General features: G+C 30.8%; 1 protein-coding gene across 14 annotated transcripts in view; it reads left to right on the top strand.

Annotated features, from left to right (window-relative positions):
* Positions 1–24,186, top strand: part of LOC107153403 (ankyrin repeat domain-containing protein 26) — a 113,011-nt gene that overhangs the window by 25,072 nt on the left and 63,753 nt on the right. For 13 of the 14 annotated variants that reach the window (XM_048807580.1, XM_048807581.1, XM_048807574.1 and 10 more), the window contains 11 exons: positions 1,694–1,814; positions 2,095–2,156; positions 5,771–5,861; positions 7,665–7,763; positions 8,348–8,376; positions 8,473–8,545; positions 13,203–13,273; positions 15,819–15,985; positions 19,733–19,900; positions 21,927–21,960; positions 22,450–22,591. In XM_048807580.1, coding sequence (XP_048663537.1) covers positions 1,694–1,814; positions 2,095–2,156; positions 5,771–5,861; positions 7,665–7,763; positions 8,348–8,376; positions 8,473–8,545; positions 13,203–13,273; positions 15,819–15,985; positions 19,733–19,900; positions 21,927–21,960; positions 22,450–22,591 — 1,057 coding nt within the window. The remainder of the gene's footprint in view (positions 1–1,693; positions 1,815–2,094; positions 2,157–5,770; positions 5,862–7,664; positions 7,764–8,347; positions 8,377–8,472; positions 8,546–13,202; positions 13,274–15,818; positions 15,986–19,732; positions 19,901–21,926; positions 21,961–22,449; positions 22,592–24,186) is intronic. The other variant, XM_048807578.1, reaches the window with a different exon arrangement.

Here is a 24,186-nt window from a genome sequence, read left to right as displayed (position 1 = left end):
CTGAGTGACTTGCATGGGAGCGGATCACAATCTGGAGTTCTGCAGATGTGCTGATAGGTGATTCTGCTAAGCAGCTTGAGAGCCGTGCATGGGCTAGAACTGTGGGCTTTGGGTTTAGGAACCTAGTATTCCAGAGTCCTACTCAAATGCTGAGGCTCTGAGCTCTGTGTGGGGGTCACAATGCTGGTGAATTCTACAGAAATCAGCTGTATGGGGGTCCTCTTACACTCTCCGAGATGCAATATTCCAACTAGGTGAGAACTGGGTCAAAGAGTGACACAGAATGCTGCCTTCCTCTTGCCCGCCATCTAGGAATGCTCCTTAATTTTTTTAGTTTGAAACTGGATCTCACTAGGTTTCTTAGGGCCTCACTTAGTTGGTGAGGCTGGTCTCAAACTTTTCTTTTTTCTGCCTCAGCCTTCCAAGTCACTGGAATTATAGGCATGTGCCACCATGCCAGACTTAGGATTTTTCGTTAAAAGGGAGTCTTCTTGCAGCATCTTGAATTAGTATCTTAGAATTAAATATTTTCATTAGATTAAAAAATGCATATTAGTACATCCCAGAAACAAGTATTTGCATATATCAATAAGAGAATGTTTTTATATCATTGAAATAAGTGTTGATATATATATTTGAAAATGTGGTCCCCCATTTTTCAACCTCTTTTGTTCATTTGTAAAATTTCAGAGTTCTATGTAGGTTTGCTTTATTTAATTATAACAGTTTAGTATATTTTACAAAATTTTATTTCTTTGGTCCATATGCATTTCCTCATTGAGGTCATATATTTCTACTTTGAATGTATTTATTCAATTATGGCATTTAAGTCCCCTGAGTGCCTTAAATTTTATATGTTCTCATCTTTAGACATTAATGTAACCCTTTGCTCACTCTATATTAATCTGTCATCCATTTCCCCATTGTAGTAATTATCACATTGTAAACAGCACTGAAACACTAAAGCTAAGAAAGTTTGAACTCAATCTCTCTCCCAAACCACCAGACTAGTTCTGTATATTCTGCTTACCATTTTTTATATCATATTACTGGGATTCACCTTCTCACTTGTCATTTTGAAATATATTTCTCTTGTTCTCCCTTCTGCCATAATGTTCATTTAACTATACTTTGCTGCCCAAGTGACATTTTAAATGCTAAAACTTATCTGCTTATTAAATAGATCCCCATACATGAAGGGGAAAGTTCACATTCTAGCATGACACATATTTTTTGTGCTTTGGCCCTGATCCTCCTGTTTTATCTATTAAATCCCATTCCTAGAACCTAGTATTCCAGTTTTACCACGTTACTTCACTATTCTTCATTTGTTGTGTGATTTCATGCCGTATTCTTTTGCTGTCCTGTCTAGAATAACTTTCACACTCTCACGTTGTAGTTTGTATTTCTTTTGAAATGAGACCCTGTATTTGCAGCATTCCCAGAGCTTTCTAGGTAGAACTGACTATTCTGTTCTTTTTGTGCTTAACTGCATGCATTTCAAATGTAGAACTAATAAATTATACTTTATTCTTATTATTTCTATATATCTCTGTCTCTACGTGATAATAGAAGGAATCTTTTCTATTTTCAATTTATCCCATGATAGTGCTTAGGATTTAATAGATACAATAAATGTTTGTTGTTTAACATGTTTTCTCAACTTGATTTTTCTTTCCTCTTTTTTCAACAGGAAGGGGCAACAACGCCAATAATTGGAAAAGAAGAAAATGGTACTAAAAGTGCTTCGCAAGATCAAACAAATAATGGGAATTTGACTTATGTTGATGCAGGACACAAAAAGAGTAAAAGTGGTAAGTTAGTGAATATCTATGAAAATTTTTCTAGATTTAAAAAACGTTATAAAGAATAAAGTGTGTAGATTCAAGAAAAGATACCTATTTCTTTTACATTTTATTTTTGCTGTCATTCTCCTGCAACCAACTTCTTCTTGAAACTGCATTAATCTTCTGAAATTCCTTTTTGCTCTTCCATTTTATTTTATTGAAATATTATGAATGGAGATAGACTTGTACATATATTTCAATTTCTCAGTAATAAGTATTATTACTGTATCTGTTATACATTTTATAGATCTGATGTCTGCATTAGGATTAGGAGAAGAGGAAGAGGAAGAATCACCATGGGATTCTGAGGTATTGTCTGTTGTTATTATTTTTGAAATAAGCATTGAGTGATGTTAAAACATTAAATAGGATGCTTTATGTTTATTCCACTGTCAATCCTTTGATGGCTCATCCACTCTGTTAAAAGGATAATCAGTACTTTACAAATTATATGACAGAAGTGCCATCTTTTTAAATTAGTGATTAAAATAGTTGTCTTAATAAATTATACTGTCATCAGTCAGATTACTCAGATAGCACAGGAGTTACCATTTGATTTACTTTAAATATTTGGAATCATACTTTAATATATCTAAATGTGGTTAAACCTGTGTTACCAAAGTTTTATGGATTTTTTTAAAATCAGTGTTCACCATATTTTGATATTCCCATGGGTTTTTTAAGAATTTTTTTTACTTTGTATTTTGACTCTCAGATTTCATATTGAATAACTTTTTTTCTTTTTGAAGTATAATCTTTAAAATCTTCTGTGGAAATTAAAGTTCTTGGTTTTTACTTTTGAAAATATTTTACAAGTGTTTTACTAAAAATGATTTAGCTAATTATTCAGTTCTAGCTTGAATATTATATTTGTCTGAAATCCTAGTATTTTTTTTCTCTAAATTATAGTGTATCCTTAATAATGTGGGAATTCTGCTGTCATCTTTGTAGGTTATCTGTTTTCTTTCTTACTGATTTTAAGCCTTTTCCTTCTCTTGTTGTTAGTTTGACTACTTTTGTTTTCTTATTTTTACTTATTCAACTCTTTAATGCCTACTATACTTCTGAATAAGAAGTATCATGTTTAGTTTTCAATTTTAGAAACTTATAAATCATTACTTTTTTGATGATTATTCATCCCTCATTTTTTAATGATCAAACTTTATGTGTTTTATTCCTTCTGAGTTATCAAATATGTAACAATAATTGTATTTTCTTTGACTTTTTCTTTCTGTATTATATTTGGTTACACCTATTCTGCTTAGTCTTCCATATCACTAATCTTCTCATCAGTTCATTCCAATTTATTGTTTAACCCATGTATTGAAAATAAACATTATCACATTTCTTAAAAAAGGTGGGAGGGGGCTTTGACTTTACTTTCTCACATCTGCATATGCCTAAAAGGAATAATTTCCTCACATTTTAACCTATAATTAATAAAGTAATTAGTTCTAATAAGTACATTACCACTGCACTTTAAAATTCTGATAACTTGTAGGATTTATTTAATGAAGCCAATGTAGTGTAGTGTCAAAAACTAAAGCTTAGAAATCACAGGGGATCAGCTTGGGTTCTGAAATTAACTTTATCTAAATACTGATGAATTATTTCAAGTCAACCTATGACCTATGTGACTCTGTATTATATATGGATATGTTAAGGTTCTAATGTGATTCAGAAAGAAAATTTGGACTATAATTTTTTGTAGCTTAGATAAGTGGAACGTGAAAGTATTATTATATATGGATTGTCAAGAATAGATCTACAAGGAATGTTTCAGCCTCTGAGGAGGAAAAGCATGAAGAATTATACGTGTAGGACTATAGTTAGTTTGATTTTCTAATGTTTTAGTTAAATACAAACCATTTTTTAAATAAAATTTATTGAATACCTTTATGTCAGCCATGCTTGCCATAGCATAAGTATAAACAGTGATAAACTATTTTAAAGTGACCACTGCAGAAAGAGATGGGAAAGACCTGATTTCTTGTGTATAAGCAGCTGCTTAATAATGGTACCAGCATAGTAGCTGAAGTTAAAAAAAAATGTTAATATTCTGGTTCTGTCATTTAGTAGTTCTGAAATCTTGGAAAATTTATTTAAACTATTACGATGTCAGTAGCCTTACAGTACCATAAAAATGGTACCATGTCTCTTAGATATATTCAATGAACAAATATGGTTAAGAAATGTGAAAATACTTTGTAAACTAAGAAATGTGTTCATATTTATTAGACAAAATGATTATTTGTTAGAATGATCACAGTGGTGTTCAGTGACTTATTAAATATAGAGACTTGTTTTTAAACATGAGGATAATAAAATAGTAAGTGTCAAGAAAATAGTGGAAAAGTTGAAGGGGGTGTATATGTTTCTAATTTTAAAATGGTAAGTTTCAATAAACTGTTACTGGATATGTTATATAGGAATATAGTGATTTGGTGCTTGAGACCTTCTGATGAGATTGTAAATGTTTTGACCTTGAATAATTTTCTGCTATTAACTGTCTACTATGTGGAAGGCAGTTCTATACAGAATACACCAGATAAGGGCTTATGCTATAGTGATAGAACAAAAAAACATAAACAATAAATACTTGTAAATCATGTATTTCATATAAAGTAAATAGAGAATGCTTATTTAAAAAATACTGAGGGAGTTTGTAGGTGGAATGGATATGGGAATGAAATTTTGTACTAAGATCTCTCTGAAGTATAGATTGCTCTAAAGCTTATAAAGGATGGCAAGGAGCCAACCATGTGAATGTCTAGGAGGGGAATATTGCTGAAAGAACAGTGAATCACATCTGTCCATCATTTACTTTCAGTCAGGGAAAGCAGGGAGTAAGATAATCGTTGTCATAATCATTATTATTATTGTAATACATAGAAAAGAAAATGTACAAATAAGTGCCAGGCACATTTTAGACACTTAGTAAATGTTCTTATACATCCCTTTTTATTAAGACTTGCTATACTCTTTTTAAAATTCATTGTTAAATTGAGAAAGGATTAAATACTGTATCTAGTATTTGTGTACTATTAAACATAGCATAAAGATAAGTTTTTTTCCTACTCTGTCAATTTTATTCAACCATTTTTTCCTATAAGTAAAAATTTACCAAAAAATATTTGATTTTTTTTCTTTTTATTATGTCTTATTGTTAGTTTTTTGTTTTGTTTTTTGTTTATGGTAACAGAGATTTGAACCCTAGGGCTCATACATGCTATGAAAATACTCTTTTGCTTAACTACATTCCCCAGCCCTTCTTATTTTTCCTAGTGAAGCAGGATTTCATTGAGTTGCCCAGGCTGACCACCAGCTTGTGATCGTCCTGCCTCAGCCTCCCTAATAGTTGGAATTACAGACATGCATCACCAAACCTTACAAAAAATATTTAGATTTTCTAAATCCATGTTTACATTAATGAAGCAGCTTCTACAATGCTTTGTTTAGATTCAACATGCCACACTCTGAAGTTTCTTATCATACCAAGTATCACTAAATTATTTCTTGTCCTTAGAAGTGTTTGCAGTGTTTCATGCTGTATCATTGCAAGTGTACTTATAAGAATTTTTTTTAAATATGTATTTTTTAAATGTTCTCTTACATTTGGTAAGTAATGCAAAGTAGAGTTAGGTGTTCTGGAGTTAGTTTCTTTTTGAAGTATGCGCATTTGTTAGTATTTTATCTATTGGTATGTTCCTCTGGCCTTCCAAGCTTAGTTTATCTACTCATTATCCATATGAGGATAAGAGATAGTATTGATCTAAACAAAGTATATGAAGTTCTTTATTGAAATGTTTGGTTTTTCATGTATATGTCTCTCATATTAAAATGTAATTGCTTTTATAATAGGAAATCTTATAAAATGATTAGGAAATCTTTATGCAACTCATTCTTAATATTAATTTCACTAGAGTATCTCTGAGAGGCTTCCACAAAAGGGTGTTAGTCATTTATCTGGGGCTGTGCATGAAAGAGGAAACAATATCAATGGACAAGTCGAAGGTAAGAGCTGTGTTTTATTAAAAAGTCATTTGGCAAAGTGTTTATTTGAAACATGAGTACTGACATGTTCTAATAGCCAAAGAAATTTACTCATTAAATGCATAGTAAGTGGAAAAAAAGTGCAATGGTAGTAAATAGATGTCTTATCAAGTTTCAGCAGCAGGTTAAATTTAGAGTGTCAAAGGAGCTGAATTATTAGTTCCTTTTCAAGATACTTTAGGACATAAGGAAAGTTAGTAATAAGGAAATGGAAAAGAGATTAGGGAAAGAATTAAGAAAGGCAGAGAGTATGGGAAGTAAATGAAGGGAAAAGAAGCAGGTGTACATAGTGAAGAGTGGGAAAATAAAGTAATTTGGAAAAATGAAGAGCAGAGTATTCAAAATGTGTGATGAATATAAAGTAAGCTTCCAGTTCCAAAGTTTGACTGAGAAATAAAGCAAAATTTTTCCTCTCACCATTTTCCTCACTGTTGGGAAGGCATTAAGGATTGAAGTACTCATCATACAGAGCTATGTTTTATTTACCATAAATGAATNCATTAGCACATTTTACCAAAAATATATATATATATATATATATATATATATATATATATATATATATATATATATTCATCCATGGATGTATATTATTTACTGTCATGTACAAAAAAAACAATAAATTTTTTTTTTAAATGAAGAGAATTGTAAAGAAGAAAAGAGCAGGATTAGCTCTGGAGAGATCAGAAAAGCCATAGTCTGATAAAACCTTTAGAAAATTTATGACTTTAGAGGACATGATAGGGATGAACTTGAGGCTGGAATCTAAAATGATAAATTAAGGTAAAGGAATTGGGAATTAATTCAGACCATAATTTCTCAAGCTTTCATGAATCACTTTTTGTGGACCATTTTAAAAGTATGACTCCTGATTCAGCAGGTCTGTAATTTTTTGTTTCTAATAAGGTCTAAGGTGATGCCAGTGCTGCTGGTCCTCAGACAATACTCTGAACAGCAAGGACATAGACTTCACTTTAGAGAAATCTAGGACTAGCCATTTCATAATAATATAAGACATTACAGGGTCAAGGGAAAGTATAGATTTTGTTTTTATTTCTCAGCATGTTTTCTACCCAGAGGGAAAGGATCAAAGGGAAGATGAAATAGATATAATTCTAAGATACTACTGCAAAATAAAAAGAAAAGTAGTGGTGGGAATAACTCATTAAAAATATATATATAATGGAGAAAATCTAGACCAGAATTTAGAGGTATTTTTGAAAAGAAGAGGAACTGTTTAGAGGAAATAAGAAAGGAAACAAACATTTTGGAGGTAATGCAGAAACTAGAGAAAACTCAATTCTGGTGACTTCAGTGTATTTTCACTCAAACCACAAATTAGATTATTGTTGTCTCAGAGATTATTGGAAACAGTAGGGAATTTGAGAATTCGGTAAACTACAGCTGCTTACTTCTCCATTCTTTAACTATCTGGCATTAAAGATGTATGTTGCATTAATATTATTTACTCAAATGAAATTAATTGAGTATAGAAGCATTGCCTTTCTTAAAGCCATTTTTGGGATAAAATAGTTGTTTCATAAATTCCTTTAAAGATCAGCATGATACACCAAACCAGATTAATTCTGGACACAAGAGACAATAGAATTAATTCCTTGAATACCAAAATTTTTTTCTTAGTAAATATAGCACTGATTTTGAAATATAAAAGGTTATTAATATCAAATAATTCTGTGACAATTTAGTTTTTCTTTTTTGATAATCATATTTCAATATTAAAACTTGTTATACCTTATTTCTTAGATATGATTTATATACCATCTTGCATGAGTGGATCAAGAAACTTTAAGATGGCTAAACTAGAGAAAACAAGAAATGTAGGCATACCAGTAGCCAACATGGGTATGGAAAAAAATGAATATTTTTATTAACTATTATTCTACAAGTATATATCCAAGCTGATAATTTCAGAAAACTTTCTTTGTTGAGAAATAAATTTATGCATTACTGAACTGTTATTACAACTTTGTACTTCCTAAATACAGAACAAATTGAGGGACTTGATAAATACTTGTAGTATAATGGTACAAATGATTCTAATGTGTTACATTAAAGGCCTATGCTGTTACATTCTGCCATCAGCTTTGACATCCTGTCAGTGTCATGTTTTGCTCCTCTGATTAGAGATCATTTTTCTATCCCTCAGGCAGCATGTTCACATTGGTTCATGAGCAGACTTCTACTTTAGTTATGGTCATTAGAAATATAATCTCACTTTTGAAACCTTAACTGCATGTTTTGTTAAACCTATATTCTTATTTTTTCTTCAATACATTTTTCATATTGCTATCCAAACACTGGGGAAAAAAAACTTATTTCCAAACCTAAGCATGGGGATTCAGCTCCATACTAACCCTGCATAAAAATGTGTGGTTGGTTTTGTCATATTTACATATAATTGATTATATGTCCTGTTTGCTATTTAGAATCTCCTGAGAAATATCCTCAATTAAAGGTAAATATCTTTTATTTTTTTATCTTGAAATTATTAACTACATGCTGTATGCAGTAAACATTATTTATTAAATATCTTGTTTCAAAATTCATCCAGACTACCAGTGAAATGAAAGATTCTCTTCTGAGCAAAGCAATAGGAATGAAGGATGTACAAACATTCAAATCAGGTAAACTTTGTAATACAAGTTACTCTGGAAAGAACTACATTAAACTATTTGAAGTGTTGAGTCTTCTTATTCCCAAATTTTTTTCTGTTTGATGGAAAGATTTAATAATACAAATGTAATTATTGGTTCATGTTTGAAAAAAAGCATGAAAAATTTAGTATAAGCTTTAATTCAGATGTTTCTATTTTTACATTGCTGTACCCTAAAGTTCCCAATTTGGAATCCCTATACTTGTTAGAATTCACAGAGGTTAAATGAGATTATAAGATTTTTGCAAAGTTTAAAAAATGCTTATTGAGAGCTGGGCACAGTACTCATGGCTGTAATTCCAGCTCCTCAGTGTGTCTCTGAAAAGAGTTTTTTACTTCAGTCAATATAGCAAGATCCTGCCTCTTCTAGGGGGGAAAAAAAAAAAAAAAACAGAAATGTATTGGATTCTGATGTTTTCCTAGAGTAAAGCTTTACTTACTAACACGTCAGTTGTGATTTAACTTTATTTTTTCTTAGTATTATTAATACTGGTGATCTTAAGCCAATCAGATGATCTGATTAACAGACTGTGTTTGTGTGCAAGCATGTTTGGGTATGTTTTGGGGTTTTTGTATGTTTGATTATTAACAATGGGTAAAGTAATCACATTTTAATAACTATTTGGTACACACAGTTCAAAACTAATTTTGAAACTTTGGGTCTTAGGATCCTTTTGTAGTATTAACAATTTTTACACTCTAAAGAGCTTTTATTTAAGTGGATTGTATCTATCAAAATTTACTATATTAGAAACTATATCTGAAAGATTTAAAAAATAAGCATGCACTGTCATACTTTCCAATAGCCATTACATTTGACTCATTAGCCATTAGAACTATGTTTTTATGACACATCATATGTCTGAATATACATGTCTCTGAATATACACTATACATTTATGTGAAAATGGCAAATAACATTTAGTATTAATTAGACTTCTTGGACCCCTGGAACAGATGCTGAATTCCAGGGATTCTCAGATCACGATTAGTACCAAAGTTTTAAACTATGTATAATGTTCATGGATATCAAATGATAAGGGAGCCTGATGAAATGGCTTTTAAAGTTTCACTTCTGTATTTCTTTTTCTTTCATTCTTAAAAAGTTTAAATCTGACAATTTTGTCTATTTAAAAAAAAAGAAATTTTAATTATCTATGCATCCCTATTTCATGTCACTCTATATTCATTGGATTTTTTGAATGAATTATTGTGTACCTAGACTTATTACCCTTTCCCATTGAAAAATGGGAACAATTACATCACTTAAAGCTATCATTTTTTGTAAAAATTTATGGTGTTTATCCAAGACTTAAAAGTGAATTGTGAGGCATTAAAGAAAGGCTATCTCATTGTAGTTAAAGTATATTTTCTATATAAAATGGTATATTCATTAAAGCCCATGTTTTTATAATGCAAATACTATCATGCATATTTAAATTTAGAATAATTAGACCTAAATTTTAATACAAAATTCATATTTCTGAAGAATCTTAATGAAAAATAATGCTTTCTTGGAAAACAAAATATGATAGTGGTGACTGAGTGAAACACAAAATACTGTAATACCAATAAATAAAAATGTAGTAAAATAGGGAGATGATAAATAAGTAATTAAACTTATCTAAATGAATGGCAAGTACAGGATATATAAAATACAATAAGCCATGAAGGAATAGATGTATGTGGGGTACAGGTAGACATGGGACTTTCTCTGAAGAAAAAATTTGCATAAGTTGGTTTCACTTCTATTATCATCATTTATGTTCTAATATATTAAAACCTTATTTTTAAAATTTTCAGATCAGAGTTCTATTCGTTTGATCCTCAGTAATAAGACTTGTCAAAGATCTAGCAATTTAATGCAAATCAAAACCACATTGAGATTTCATCTCTTCAATCAGAATGACAGTTATCAAGAATACAAATAATAATAAGTTTTGGGGAAGATATGGGGGAAAAACGTGCACTCATACATTATTGGTGGAAAATTAGTGCAACCACTCCCCAGTATGGAGAGTCTTCAAAAAACTAGGAAGGGAGCCACCATATGACCCAGCTGTCCCACTCCTTGGTATATATCCAAAAGATCTAAAAGCAGCATAGTATAAGAATGTAGCTACATCAATGTTCATAGCATCATTCACAATAGATATGGAACCAACCTAGGTGCCCTTCAACAGATGAATGGATTAAAAAAAATGTGGTATATATACACAACAGAGTTTTACTCAGTCATGAAAAAGAACAAAATTATATCATTTGCTGGTAAATAGAACTGAGAGACTATACTGCTAAGTAAAATACGTCAGACTCAGAAAGTCAAGGGTCTAATGTTTTCTCTGATATACAGAAGCTATTCTAAACTTTGTGTGGGGAGAGTGAGAGGAACGAAATGGAGGGATGAATGCCATCAAAATAAAAGAAAGCTCAGGGAGTAGTAGTAGATTGAGGGGGAGGGAGAAGAGACAGGGTAAGATTAAAAACAGTGGAATGAATCTGACCTAACTTTCCAATGTACATATATGAATCTTACAGTGAATCTTACCATTATATATATCCACAAGACACTAATTTAAAAAAAAAAAAAAAGTAAATAAATAGATCTCTAGTGTTTAGGAAAGAGAGCAGGGTGCGGGGGAGATAAAGGTAAGTACTAGATACTTAATTGGAGCAAACTGTACTCCATGCATTTATTATTAAATCAAAATAAATTCTAATGTTATATATAACTAATATGAACAAATAAAAAAAATTAAAAGTTATAAAAATCTGAAAAAAGATCTAGTAATATGAAACCTGTTGATAAATATCCCTTTGTATCACAATCAGTGACTAAAAATCAGTCACCATCCATAGAATTTGGAAAGATAACCTTAACCAATAAAGAAAAGATGAATATTTGGGCCATGTTTCTGTTAAGGAATTATTCTCCTCATGTGAATCACAGAAGGCAGAAAACAAAGAGAGTAAAGAAAGTAATAAAGAAACATAGAGAATACAACCATAGAGTACCTGTGCATGATTTCATATTACTGTAGTTCTGACTTTTCAAAAATCTTTTTGTGGCAAAATTTCCTTATGTGCTTTTTTCTTTTTTACATTTTTTATTGATATCATACTTGTATATATTGAGGCAATTTCTTGTTACGTATTTGTACATGCAAACGATATAACATTATAATTTGGCGTCTAGTAATTTTATTTTTAGGAGATCCACTCCCAATATTGTTTTCCTTTTTTTCTCTCCAGCTTCTGCATACTAGAAAAAACATAGGACCCTTAATCTGAGTTTAACTTATTTCACTTAACATGATCATTTCTAGTTCTATCCATTGTTCTACAAATGCCATAATTTTATTTTCTTTTTGGCTAAATGAAACTCCATTGTGTATATATACCACATTTTCTGGACACCCAGACTAGTATGATAGTTTTGTTGTAGTGTTTTGTTTTGTTTGTTGGTACCAGGGATTGAACTCAGAGGCATTCAATCAATGAGCCACAGATAGCCCTATTTTGTATTTTATTTTGAGACAGGGTCTCACCAAGTTGCTTAGTGCCTTGCTAAATTGCTGAGGCTGGCTTTGAACTTGAGATCCTCCTGCCTCAGCCTTCCGAGCTACTGAGATTACCGGCAGGCACCACTGTGCCTGGCGATACTATAGTTTTTACCTTGTGTTTTATTCTTCTTACCTACAACCAAACAGAATACCTTTTAACAAGGCATGTGGATTCTTCCCCTAACATAACATATAAATAATGTATTCTTTCCCTTACATATAAATAACAAAAAGAATTAGGAGAAGGAATAACTTTGTTTAGCCTAGTATTTAGCATAAACTTAAGTGTGGGGCCCAGCATATTTAGAACTTTTAGGCTAAGTAGGAAAAATTTAAAGATTGCCTACTCAGACACAACATGTTTTTTGTTTGTTTGTTTGTTTGTTTTATTTTTACAGCCTAGGAGCAAAAGGGATAGATATGGAAAGAAATAATTTACAATACAAGTAGTAAATATACAATAAAAAATTGATAAAAGTATTACAGTAGCCCTTAGGAAAGTTAATAGCTGTTCATGTAGGGAATAATAATCACAATTAAGGAAGACTTCACCTAGCACACTGAGTCATAAAAGAAGAAATTTGTCAGAACAGTGAATGAAAACATTTTAGAAATAAGGAACAAAGTGTTTACTGATAAAGATGAAAAGTAACAGTACTGTTGGAAGCCATAATGATGAAGAAAATGTTCAGCAGGTTGTTTAAAAGTTACTATTATTGGGTAGAGAATAATATGTTATGCAAATTTATGTACTACTATAGGATTAAAAGTTTTAATTCTGGGGGTTTATTCACTTACTTTGAGTGAATGAATCTGTGGATGAATCTTTTGAGTTGTTTGTATGCTTTGAATGTGGTAAAATCTAGTGTCTCCAATTTGTTGAAGTTTTAGATTACTACAGTTTTTTCCAAAAGAAGTAAATATTCACTTAAAGATTAAGCATAATTTAAATTTGTATGTAGGGAAATAAAAACTTATTTTAACTTTTTATTACTTTCTATTTTTATAAAGATTGTTACTTTTTTATCATTTTTCTAAGTAGTTGATGTTAACATTTGTAAACAGAACCAAACTTAGAAGTAACATCAGAAGAAGAGCAAAAAAGGCTTGATGGCAGTGAAAATAACCAGTCGCAGGTATGTAAAAATTTAAATTTCTAGTTTAATATTATTTTGCTTTAATAAGGTAGCATAGGCCAAATAAAATTATTTTTCAGACTAGCCTTTTAAAGTCAGTAGATCATAACTTAATATTTAATTTTAAAAGCATTACAACTAGTTATAAACAAAATATTCTTATAATCTGTAATAATTTATAACTAAACTTTACTCATAGAATTTAGGCAAAATTTTTCTGAAGATTGTTTGAGCTTCCATTTGTAAAATCACCTTTACATGATAAAAAAGGTAAGATCAAATTTGAGTTTTTAAATGAGAGAGCTGAAGTTATGAACAATGTAACAATTCAGTGACGACCACTGAATTGTATTCATGTTAAGGGATGATTATTCTCAGTGGCTCAAAACTTGTAGTTTTATATATGCCAATACCATACTTAAAAATTTCATTTTGCCTTCTGATCTCTATTATTTCAGTGTTTGTGATAAGAGAGAAAACAGGGTCATAAAATCAACCCAACTGCCTGTTAAGTGAATCATTTCTTCTAGAATGGAACTTTTGGTCTTAGAGTACAAACAGTAACATTTTAACTTATTTTATTTCAATGTGGGAAGTTAGTAGATATTATAAAAATATTTTTATCCATTATCTTCAGTGGACTTTAGAATATGATAGAATGAGATTTAATGCAATCCATATAATTGCATAAAACTATCATAATATATCACTTCAGTTAAAATTTAGGATTTTTTTTCTATTTGGTATTTATTCATATTGGCTTTCCAGTTACTGGTAAAAGGATTTAAATGTACAATAAGCCCTCCCTATTTAAAGTATAATGAAGTAAAATCTTTTTATGTAATGAAGACTTTGTAATATTAAAAATCATCAATTCATTTTGATAAATTTAAAGCATAATAAATTGTTTAGTTCAAACAAATAGTGACAAAGTTAAGTTTGTTCATTCATGTTTTTCTCCTAAATGTTTAACATGAATTACTTTTCACTTCTTAGTTACAGTCCAGTGATTTGGGAGTAGCTGAATATACACTAAGAACTTCAACAATTAAATTTTAATTATTTTCTAACTTTTCTTTGCCCATGCCCTTTGATTACTTAAGGATAAAGTTATTTCAAAAGCATGTACTCTTGGTTTTTCTCTTTATGAGCTATATTCTGATTTTTCTGCTTATTAAAAGCTCATTTGTAAAATGAAGTTATATAAATATGAAATTATGTTTAGGAATAAATTATTTCTCCCATCTAAAATACAAGAGTTCAGGAAAATATTCTCATAATCTTTATTCTTTAATTATCTTTAGTCATTCAGTTTTCCAAGTAACATATGAACTAAGAAACTAATTTAGCTCTATACTATAAGACTTTCTAAACCAAGATGAGCATAGAAGTTACAAAAAATGTAGTAAGTTTGAGTTGTTGTTTCCCTATGTAAACATAATGATAAATAAAGAAATGAGTGAGAAAGGTTGTAGATTGAGAGTTGCAATAAATATTTCCAGCAAACTTATATGTTTGTTTTGTTTTCGTGTGCACAGTTATATTTATTTTACTCAAACTGTTCCAGTTTATAATTCCAACATGACCACTTTAAATATTTTTTAAAAATATATAAAGGTCCTTATATTTTTATCACCACTCTCAAATGTTTTTATTTAATCAGCCCTTTACATATGTTGTTTTATAAAGTTTGTTAAATTTTGGCATGAATGAAATCACATAAGTAGCAGAAACCTTCAGCCAAAAATTTGGTTTTTGACTCCAGGGTAGAAAGGTGGAAATATGAGATGAACAAAAATATGGAGATATGTTTAAAAGAAAAATTAAATGAGGCTCTCCATCCCTCACAAAGACATTTAATTACTTTGGCAAAGTCACTTCTATATGATTAATTTGATGATCTTATCCAGTAACTTATTTTTTCTGACATTATGGAATTGTAACGTTTCTTCAGGTGCCATAAAATCCTGTGTAATACCACTTAGACGCCTTGCAGGGAGAAAAACCTTTTGTTAAAAGTAGATAATGAGGCTAAAACCTTCATTTATAAAATTTTATGATTATGGAATATGAAATTTGGAAGGATCTCATTTTCCAGAATTCCGTAGTGGCAACTCAGCAGTTTCCCTTTACTCCATCTGGTGTTGAAGCCTCACATGAAATTTTCTAAATCCAGCTGTTTAATGTGAAATCCATGTAGTAAGCACAGAAGAGGGCAGGCATATTTTGTATGTTTTCCTTTTTATTTCTGCCAATCATACAAGGAATACAAACTAGGTTAGATAAAAAAGTGTTGATAAAAATACAAGACATAAAATTAAGAATGACCCTTTGTGAAATTTTTGGAAAATTCTGTTCTCAAATAGAATTGAAGCAGAATTTTTTAAAATTTCAATGACCTGTGATGATAAAAATCAAAGTAAGCACAAAATTTTTTTATTGACTGAAATCATGACAAACTTGGGTCAATTGATAAAATCATTGAAAACAATTTTTTTTAATTGAAAAGTAACAGGCACCCTTATTATAGAACTTTTTATTACAGGTGGAAGAAAAAAGGAAGGAGCACAAAGGTAATGAAATGGAAGTATCAGAAACCCTATCTGATGGTTTTGCTGCCACAGATAATGATGATGGACTAATTCAACAAAGAAAGAATGAAAAAACTGATAACCAGAAATTTCCTATTGAGGAGAATAAAAAACATGAAGGGTAAGACTATGACACTGTTTAACAGGAGATAGCAGTTGCTGTCCTGTAAAACGAATTCTAATTTGGGCTAATATTTGTGGTTGACAAATTTTATGCTATGTTAGGGATATTCATTCTGGATATCAGAAAAATGAAAATAAATATAAGATAACTATCATCCAATTAAACTAATAAAAATTTTCTTAAAAAATAATAACTAGAGTTGAGTAATGTGAGGACAAAGGCATTCTATCATGCTCTATTTCTAAAGGAAATTGGTAAATACTTTTTGAAACGTTGAAATGCTTTTTGAAGGGTAATTTAGTTAAGTATCATGTATCAAACTTTCAAATATATCATTATTTTAACCTAACAGCTTCATTTCTGTTAACTGGATCCCCCTGGGACAGGAAAACCAGCTGTAATTACATGCTTTCACACATTTGTTAGACACATAATTTATATATATATATATATATATACATATATATATATATGTATATATATATATACATACACACACACATACATACATACACACACACATATATAAATACATTATGATAAACATGCTAGGTATTGCATTACTATTATACATATTATATATAATGTAAACAAAGAACATAGCATATAAAGAATATTTATATAAATGTGTTAAATACATGTATGTAAATGTTAAAGATTTATTATAGCATTGTCACGTCAAAGTTTGAGATAGTTAAGTACTCATCAATGAGGAAATAGTTTATAATTTTATGGAAAAATATTTTGAGTATAAAATGGTTAAAAATGAGGTTATATCTATAGTGTGCACAATTAAAATGTATTTAAAGCAATTTGATGACAAATTCTAGTCAAATTTTGTTCTAACACTTGTATAATCTGTTAAATTGCAGAAGGAAGCTACATGCTATATTCACATTCTACCTTATTACCAAAAAAATAATCATTAGATTTTGGGGTTTTGTTCACAATGTCTAGTGCTTAAATATTTGACTCTCAAATTAATCTGAAAATTGCTAAGGGCATCCTTGTTCCATCAGTACTTCAGTATATTAGATAAAACCTATTAAAAATTTCATCAAAGAATTTTTGCTATACTAAATCAGGAATTGGCGTACTTATTTTCCATAAAGAACCAGATGGTAAATATTTTAGTCTTGTGGACCCGAAGTTCTCTGTTGTAATCCAGAATCTATCATAGACATTAAATGAGTAAGTGAGATTAAATTCCAATAAAACTTTATTGACAGGGGCTGGGGTGTAGCTTAGCAAAAAAAAAAAGAATGACTACAAAACATCTAAGTCAGTAAGTATGGACTCTTTTTTCAAGGGTTTCACAGCTAGGTGGCATTGGGAATGACCTAAATTTTTCAATCCTTATATAATGATTAATAGTATATTTTAACACATTAAAGTGTTTTAAGTTACATATATATGGTACTAAAAAACTATTAGACCAAGGAATTAAATAATAAATTCTTAAACTAAGCTAAAATATCCCTGAAAATGTCTTAGTTATATCTGATAATCACTTTGCTCATTTTTATCAATAGACCAAAGTTTTATGGACAGTATTTCTTGCTTCATAAGAAATTTTCTAATTCTAGGTATTTTATACTATTCAAATATAGAAAATAGTGTTTCATTTTTTTTTTTAATTTTTTATTGTGGGTTGTTCAAAACATTACAAATTTCTTGACATATCATATTCCACACTTTGATTCAAGTGGGTTATGAACTCCCACCTTCACCCCATACACAGATTGCAGAATCACATCAGTTACACATCCATTGATTTACATATTGCCATACTAGTGTCTGTTGTGCTCAGCTGCCTTTCCCATCCTCCACCCTCCCCCCTCCCCACCTCTCCCCTCCCCTCCCCTCCTCTCTCTCTACCCCCTCCACTGTATAACCCTGAGGGTCTCCTTCCATTACCATGCAATTTCCCTTCTCTCTCCCTTTCCCTCCCACCTCTCATCCCTGTTAAATGTTAATCTTCTTCTCCTGCTCTTCGTCCCTACTCTGTTCTTAGTTACTCTCCTTATATCAAAGAAGACATTTGGCATTTGTTTTTTAGGGATTGGCTAGCTTCACTTAGCATGATCTGCTCTAATGCCATCCATTTCCCTGTAAATTCTATGATTTTGTCATTTTTTAATGCAGAGTAATACTCCATTGTGTATAAATGCCACATTTTTTTTTATCCATTCGTCTATTTAAGGGCATCTAGGTTGGTTCCACAGTCTTGCTATTGTGAACTGTGCTGCTATGAACATCGATGTAGCAGTGTCCCTGTAGCATGCTCTTTTTAGGTCTTTAGGGAATAGACCAAGAAGGGGAATAGCTGGGTCAAATGGTGGCTCCATTCCCAGCTTTCCAAGAAATCTCCATACTGCTTTCCAAATTGGCTGCACCAATCTGCAGTCCCACCAGCAATGTACAAGTGTACCCTTTTCCCCACATCCTCGCCAGCACTTGTTGTTGTTTGACTTCATAATGGCTGCCAGTCTTACTGGAGTGAGATGGTATCTTAGTGTGGTTTTGATTTGCATTTCTCTGACAGCTAGAGATGTTGAGCATTTTTTCATGTACTTGTTGATTGACTGTATGTCCTCCTCTGAGAAGTGTCTGTTCAGGTCCTTGGCCCATTTGTTGATTGGGTTGTTTGTTCTCTTATTGTCTAATTTTTTGAGTTCTTTGTATACTCTGGATATTAGGGCTCTATCTGAAGTGTGAGGAGTAAAGATTTGTTCCCAGAATTATTGAATTCTATAACAAGAATATAAGCAGGAAAATTCAAAAAATCATTTTATAAACTGAATTTTTATAAATTGTATATAAATTTACTTGAAATATATGGTGTGGTACATATTGAAATATATCATCTTTAGAAAGGATAATGAGTTGGACTTAGGTGAATATGCCTGTAATTCCAGCCAGTCAGGATGCTAGCATGAAGATTTCAAATTTGAGAACAGCCTCAGCAACTTAGTGAAGCCCTAAGTATCTGCCTCAAAATAAAAAGTAAAAATACTGAGGAGGTAGCCAAGTGGTAAGGCACCCCTGGGTTAAGTTCCCAGTACCAATAAATAAACAAATGAACTAAATTAAAATAAAATAAAAAAGATAATTACATGCATACATGGTATATTTAAAGATTTACTGCATTAACACTTGGGTTTTAGCACAAGGGTTAGCAAATCTAGCTTATTGCATTTCTATAAACAGTTTTTTTAGTGTGTGCTTGTGTATGTGTGTTGTTAAAGATGGAACCTATGGTCTTGTGCTAGTCAAATGCTTTACCACTAAGCTACAACCTCAGCCCTCCATTCCTTCTTGAATTCAGTAAGTTTTATTCCTGCCACTCCTCCACAATTATTTTCCCCAAGGTCACCACTGATTTTCACTTTAATAACTCTTGACATCATTTCTTCCACCTTATTTTACTTAACCTGTCAGCAATATTTGACCCAATGAAAAACTCCTCTAAAACACTTTCTTCACTTGGCTTTCAAGATATTATTCAACTTCCTTGTATGTAGAAATAACTTTTCATATGTCCACTATTATGTAACACTTTGTATTATAATTGTATATTTATTTGTTGTTTGAAGCAGGGAATATACATTTTATTTTATTCACTGGTGCTTCATAACTTTCTGAATTAATAAATGAATTTAAATGAGGAAGATTTGGAATTTTTTATTGTTTATCAGTAGAATTATTACTAAACACAGGCTTTTTAATGGATTTTTAAATTAGTGATCCTGCCTTACATACAAAAGAAGTAAAGAAAAATGAAAATGAAAAATATACCTCCAAAGAATCTGTGACTACACCAGCATTTGAGATGGCTGATTCATTAACTGGTGGTCTAATACAAGTAAAGGATGGTTGCCACTTAAGTGAAATAGATCAGGATGAAGAAAGGTAAAATCTATAAATTTATTTCCTTGTGAAAGAATGTTAACAGTGATTACTTTTCTGGAAATAAAACAGTATAGCATGGTCTGCAGAAAGAGAATGCTCAGTGATATCACACTGCTAACAAGTTGATTAAAATAAGGACAAGTGACTGACAAGGAGCAATTTCAATAAATGGTCACTATGGAAACCTGACTGCAATAGATAAGTATGGACAATAACTTAAAGAATTCTTAATTGGAAAGACAATAGAAAAGTCAGTAATAACTAAGAAGAATATGGAATTAAAGAGAGTTCTTTTTGTTTAAAATAGAAGTTTTTAGTGGATGCTTGCATGCTGTTGGAAATGATTCAGCAGAAAAGGACATATTTATTCAATTATGTTTGCATGTTGAAGTATTAGAAAGCTTCACATATTATTTTTGAGCATTTATAGTAAATTAATTGTTCTTAGAACTTCTATTCATGTGTGTGTGTATTTTTTTTATGATAAGAGATTGTTGTTCATCATGAATTGGTTCAGAAGTGGTATTCCTAATATAATGGAGCATGGAAATAATGACCCAAAAGTTAATTGCCACACATAGATTTTTTTAAATTATGTAATAAAAAAAATATACAAACATTTAAGTTGCACTAAATAGAAGGTAATCATACCTTGTGCTTTGGATAGTTGTCATCATAAATAGCTATTATTTTGTATGTTAGTCTAAAATATCAGGTGTGTCAGTTTAATAATTGTTTAAATTCTGGGGAAATGGGGAGGATTTAGCTTATGTACATAGGAAAGTAAAATACTAACAACCTAGCATGGATTATTACTTTTGAAATATAAAGTTTTAAAGTATAAAAAGTCTGTTTCCATATACCAGCAGTGTCACTGACATGTTTGATAAGTTTATGTTGAAAGATGAATGATGAATCATTAATTTCCTTAGGAAAAAATCAGTCATTGGTTTATTGAATGTAGATTTTCAAAATTGCCTAGGTTTAAAATATTTCTATTTTGAAAAAGATATTTGCAAGATTCAGAAATCATTATTATTAGCCAGGTGCGGTGGTGCATACCTGTCATCCCAGTGGCTCGGGAAGCTGAGGCAGGAGGATTGCAAGTTCAAAGCCACCCTCAGCAGTTGGCAAGACACTAAACTTATCAAGACCCTGTCTCAAAAAACAAAAAAAAGCAAAAATGAAAATGAGGTAGGGATGTGTCCTAGAGATTGGTGCCTCTAGATTCAATCCCTGGTACCAAAAGAAAAAGGAAAAAGAAAGAAATTACTGTTTATAATTATAGCCAGAAGTGAAATGATTATGCAGATTAATCTGCTATTGTATCACGTAAAAGCACTTGAAGATAAATGTTTGTTTCAAAACACATGTGAAACACATGTTATAGAGCCAGAATTCCTGGGTTTTAATTCTGGGTTTGCCATTGATTAGCTATATGGTCTCAGGCAAGTTTCTTGACCTTTCTTTGCCTAGTTTCTTCCTTTATAAGATACCTAATGTGTACCTACCTCTCAGAATTATTATGAGCATTAAAATGAGCTTAAAACACATTTATAGTGCTTAAAATAATGCATACCAATTCCATAGTAGGTCCTGAAAAAATTAACTTCTATCATGATTTTAAAAGGATTTCTTACATAAGGACTTAGCGATATTTTCTAAATATGTCTTAGTGCCCATAAAAGTTCGCTTTTATTAAAAATGACAGTAACAAAAAAACCTTCTGTATTTCTTTCTATAAAGTAACTATGTTTTTTCCTTTTGCTTTGATCAAAGTTTGACCTAAATTTAATTCTTTGTTATGATATTATTATAGTATCATTTGTTGTCCCTTTCTGTTACTCTTTGTTTATAGTTGAATCCCCTTATAGAAAATTATTACATTTTAAATAACCTGTTAGTTTTGTGAATGGAAAAAATAAAATTAAAATGCAAATATGTTATAAAATGATAACAGTTCAGATAGTCTTTGTATTTTACATATTTAATATTTGCCTATAAAGATTTTATGCTTTTATTTTAGGCCCATAAAGAAAGCATCTATTGAAAAGGAAAAGGTATTGTAAAAGCTAATCATTATAAAAATATAAATTTACAGATACATTATAAAAAGTAAAGTGAAGGAATAGAGAATCTTTTGTTATATATACATATTTCCTTTGAAAAAGTGATTAAGAAATAGTGGCTATTGATAAAGGTATCCTTTTGACAAAAGTCAGTTCTTGTAAGAAGCACCTGTGCTTCTGCTCATATTATAACATGGATAGTTATGCAGGGTGGCACACTCCTGTAATCCCAGTGATTCAGGAGGACAAGGCAAAAGGACCCAGCTTCAAGGCGAGCCTAGGCAACTTAAACCCTAAGCTCAAAATAAAAAAGTAAAAGGTCTGAGTATGTAGTTCAGTGGTAAAGCACCACTGGGTGGTTCAGTCCCCAGTACCAAAAAATAAAAGAAAAACTTAGGAGTAATTGTCACTTCTGTAAATTTAGTATATGGTCTAAATATTCAGAGGGGACATTTTGAAATACTAATATTTATTTTATAGGCCCCCCAAAAAATAAATGCTATGGATGACCTTGATGACTTAACTCAATCGTCTGAAACAGCCTCAGAGGATTATGAATTGCTTTACCCTAGTTATGAGAATATGTTGCTGCTAATTGAACAACTTAGAATGGAGTATAAAGGTAGGATCATTGCATAAATATAGGGCCTTTTTGTATATTATATTAATATATACACACGTTGCTTAGCATTGCACCATAAACATTGATGTGTTACAGTGCTGTTCATATCAGAAATATGCTTTATATTAAAATAGAATGAGGGGCTGGGGTTGTGGCTCAGTAATAGAGTGCTCACCTAGCACATGTGAGACCCTGGGTTTGATCCTCAGCACCACATATAAATAAATAAAATAAAGCTATTGTGTCCACCTACAACTGAAAATATATTTTTTTAAAAATGAGAACTTTTATACACACTGTGAGTCAAAGAGCTACAGTAATTCCCACTGTACTTTTCTTAGCATGAATAGTACTGCAGTCTTTTTTGTTAACTTTGTTTTGGTTCTGTGTCTTGAGCATAGACAGGTCAAAAAACTTTTGTTTGTATCTGTACTGCTGCAATAATCTTAGCAACTGTTTGCTCACCCCACCTCCTGAAACCACGGTCTGCTTTGAAACTATATTTACCTATTTTTAAAAATTCAGATCTTATCATTTTAACTCCTTCCTTAAAACCCACTCATCACTTCTCATTGTTATAAAGATAAAGATCTCAGTCCTCCAGCTTTATTCTGTTTCTTTATGTGTCATAACCACTATTTTAGATGTTTGTTTTTGCAATAGAACTTTTGGGTTTTAATGGCTTGAGTGAAGTGTTATTAATATATGATAAACTGCACATATGTGAAGTGTAGAATTTGATGCATTATGACATATGTATTAAACATATACAATAACTCATGTAATCAAGAGAGTTAAATTAATCACCCATGAACATCTCCTAATGCCCCTTTATATTTTCTTACTAAGAAACTGCCAAATTTTTCTCAAAGTATTTGTACCATTGCATTCTCAACAACAGTATATGAGAGTTTCAGTTTTCCCTATCTTCACAAACACACAGTATTGTCAGTTTTGTTTTGTTAATTTTAGCCATTCTAATGGGTGTCTATTATCCATACATTATTGTTTTATTGTACATTATACTCATGATCAATAATGTTGAATATCTTTCCATGGGCTTTTTTTTCCATTTGTGTATCTTTTTATGGTGAACTGTCTTTTCAAATAAATGTCATTTTAAAACTTATGTTGTTTATTACTTGTTGAGTTTTTAAGTGTTGGTTATATATTCTGAATATGATTCCTTTATCGACTATATTTTTTGAAAGAATTTTTCCTCAATTTGAAGCTTGACTTTTTAATCCTCTTTTTTCTTTTAATGATGTGGTGTTATATAGAAGAGAAAATCATAACAAGTGTAAAATAATATTTCTTATCTTCAGGATAGTATTTTAAAGAAATCATACAGGTTTTTTAAATTTTTTATTTTTTCTTTTTAGTTATACATGACAATAGAATGTACTTTGACATATTATATGTGGAGTATAACTTCCCATTTTTGTGGTTGTACATAATGTGGTGTTACACTGGTCATGCATCATATATGAAAATAGGAAAGTTATGTCCAATTCATTCTACTGTCTTGTCTTTTCCCATCCTTCCTCCCTAACCTTCATAACCCTTTATGTAATCCACTGAACTTCTGTTCTCCC

This window comes from Marmota marmota, unplaced genomic scaffold, assembly GCF_001458135.2.
Source record: "Marmota marmota marmota unplaced genomic scaffold, marMar, whole genome shotgun sequence".
NCBI lineage: Eukaryota > Metazoa > Chordata > Mammalia > Rodentia > Sciuridae > Marmota > Marmota marmota.
The sequence above is the reverse complement of the archived record's forward strand: the minus strand, read 5'-3'. Positions and strand labels throughout refer to the sequence as shown.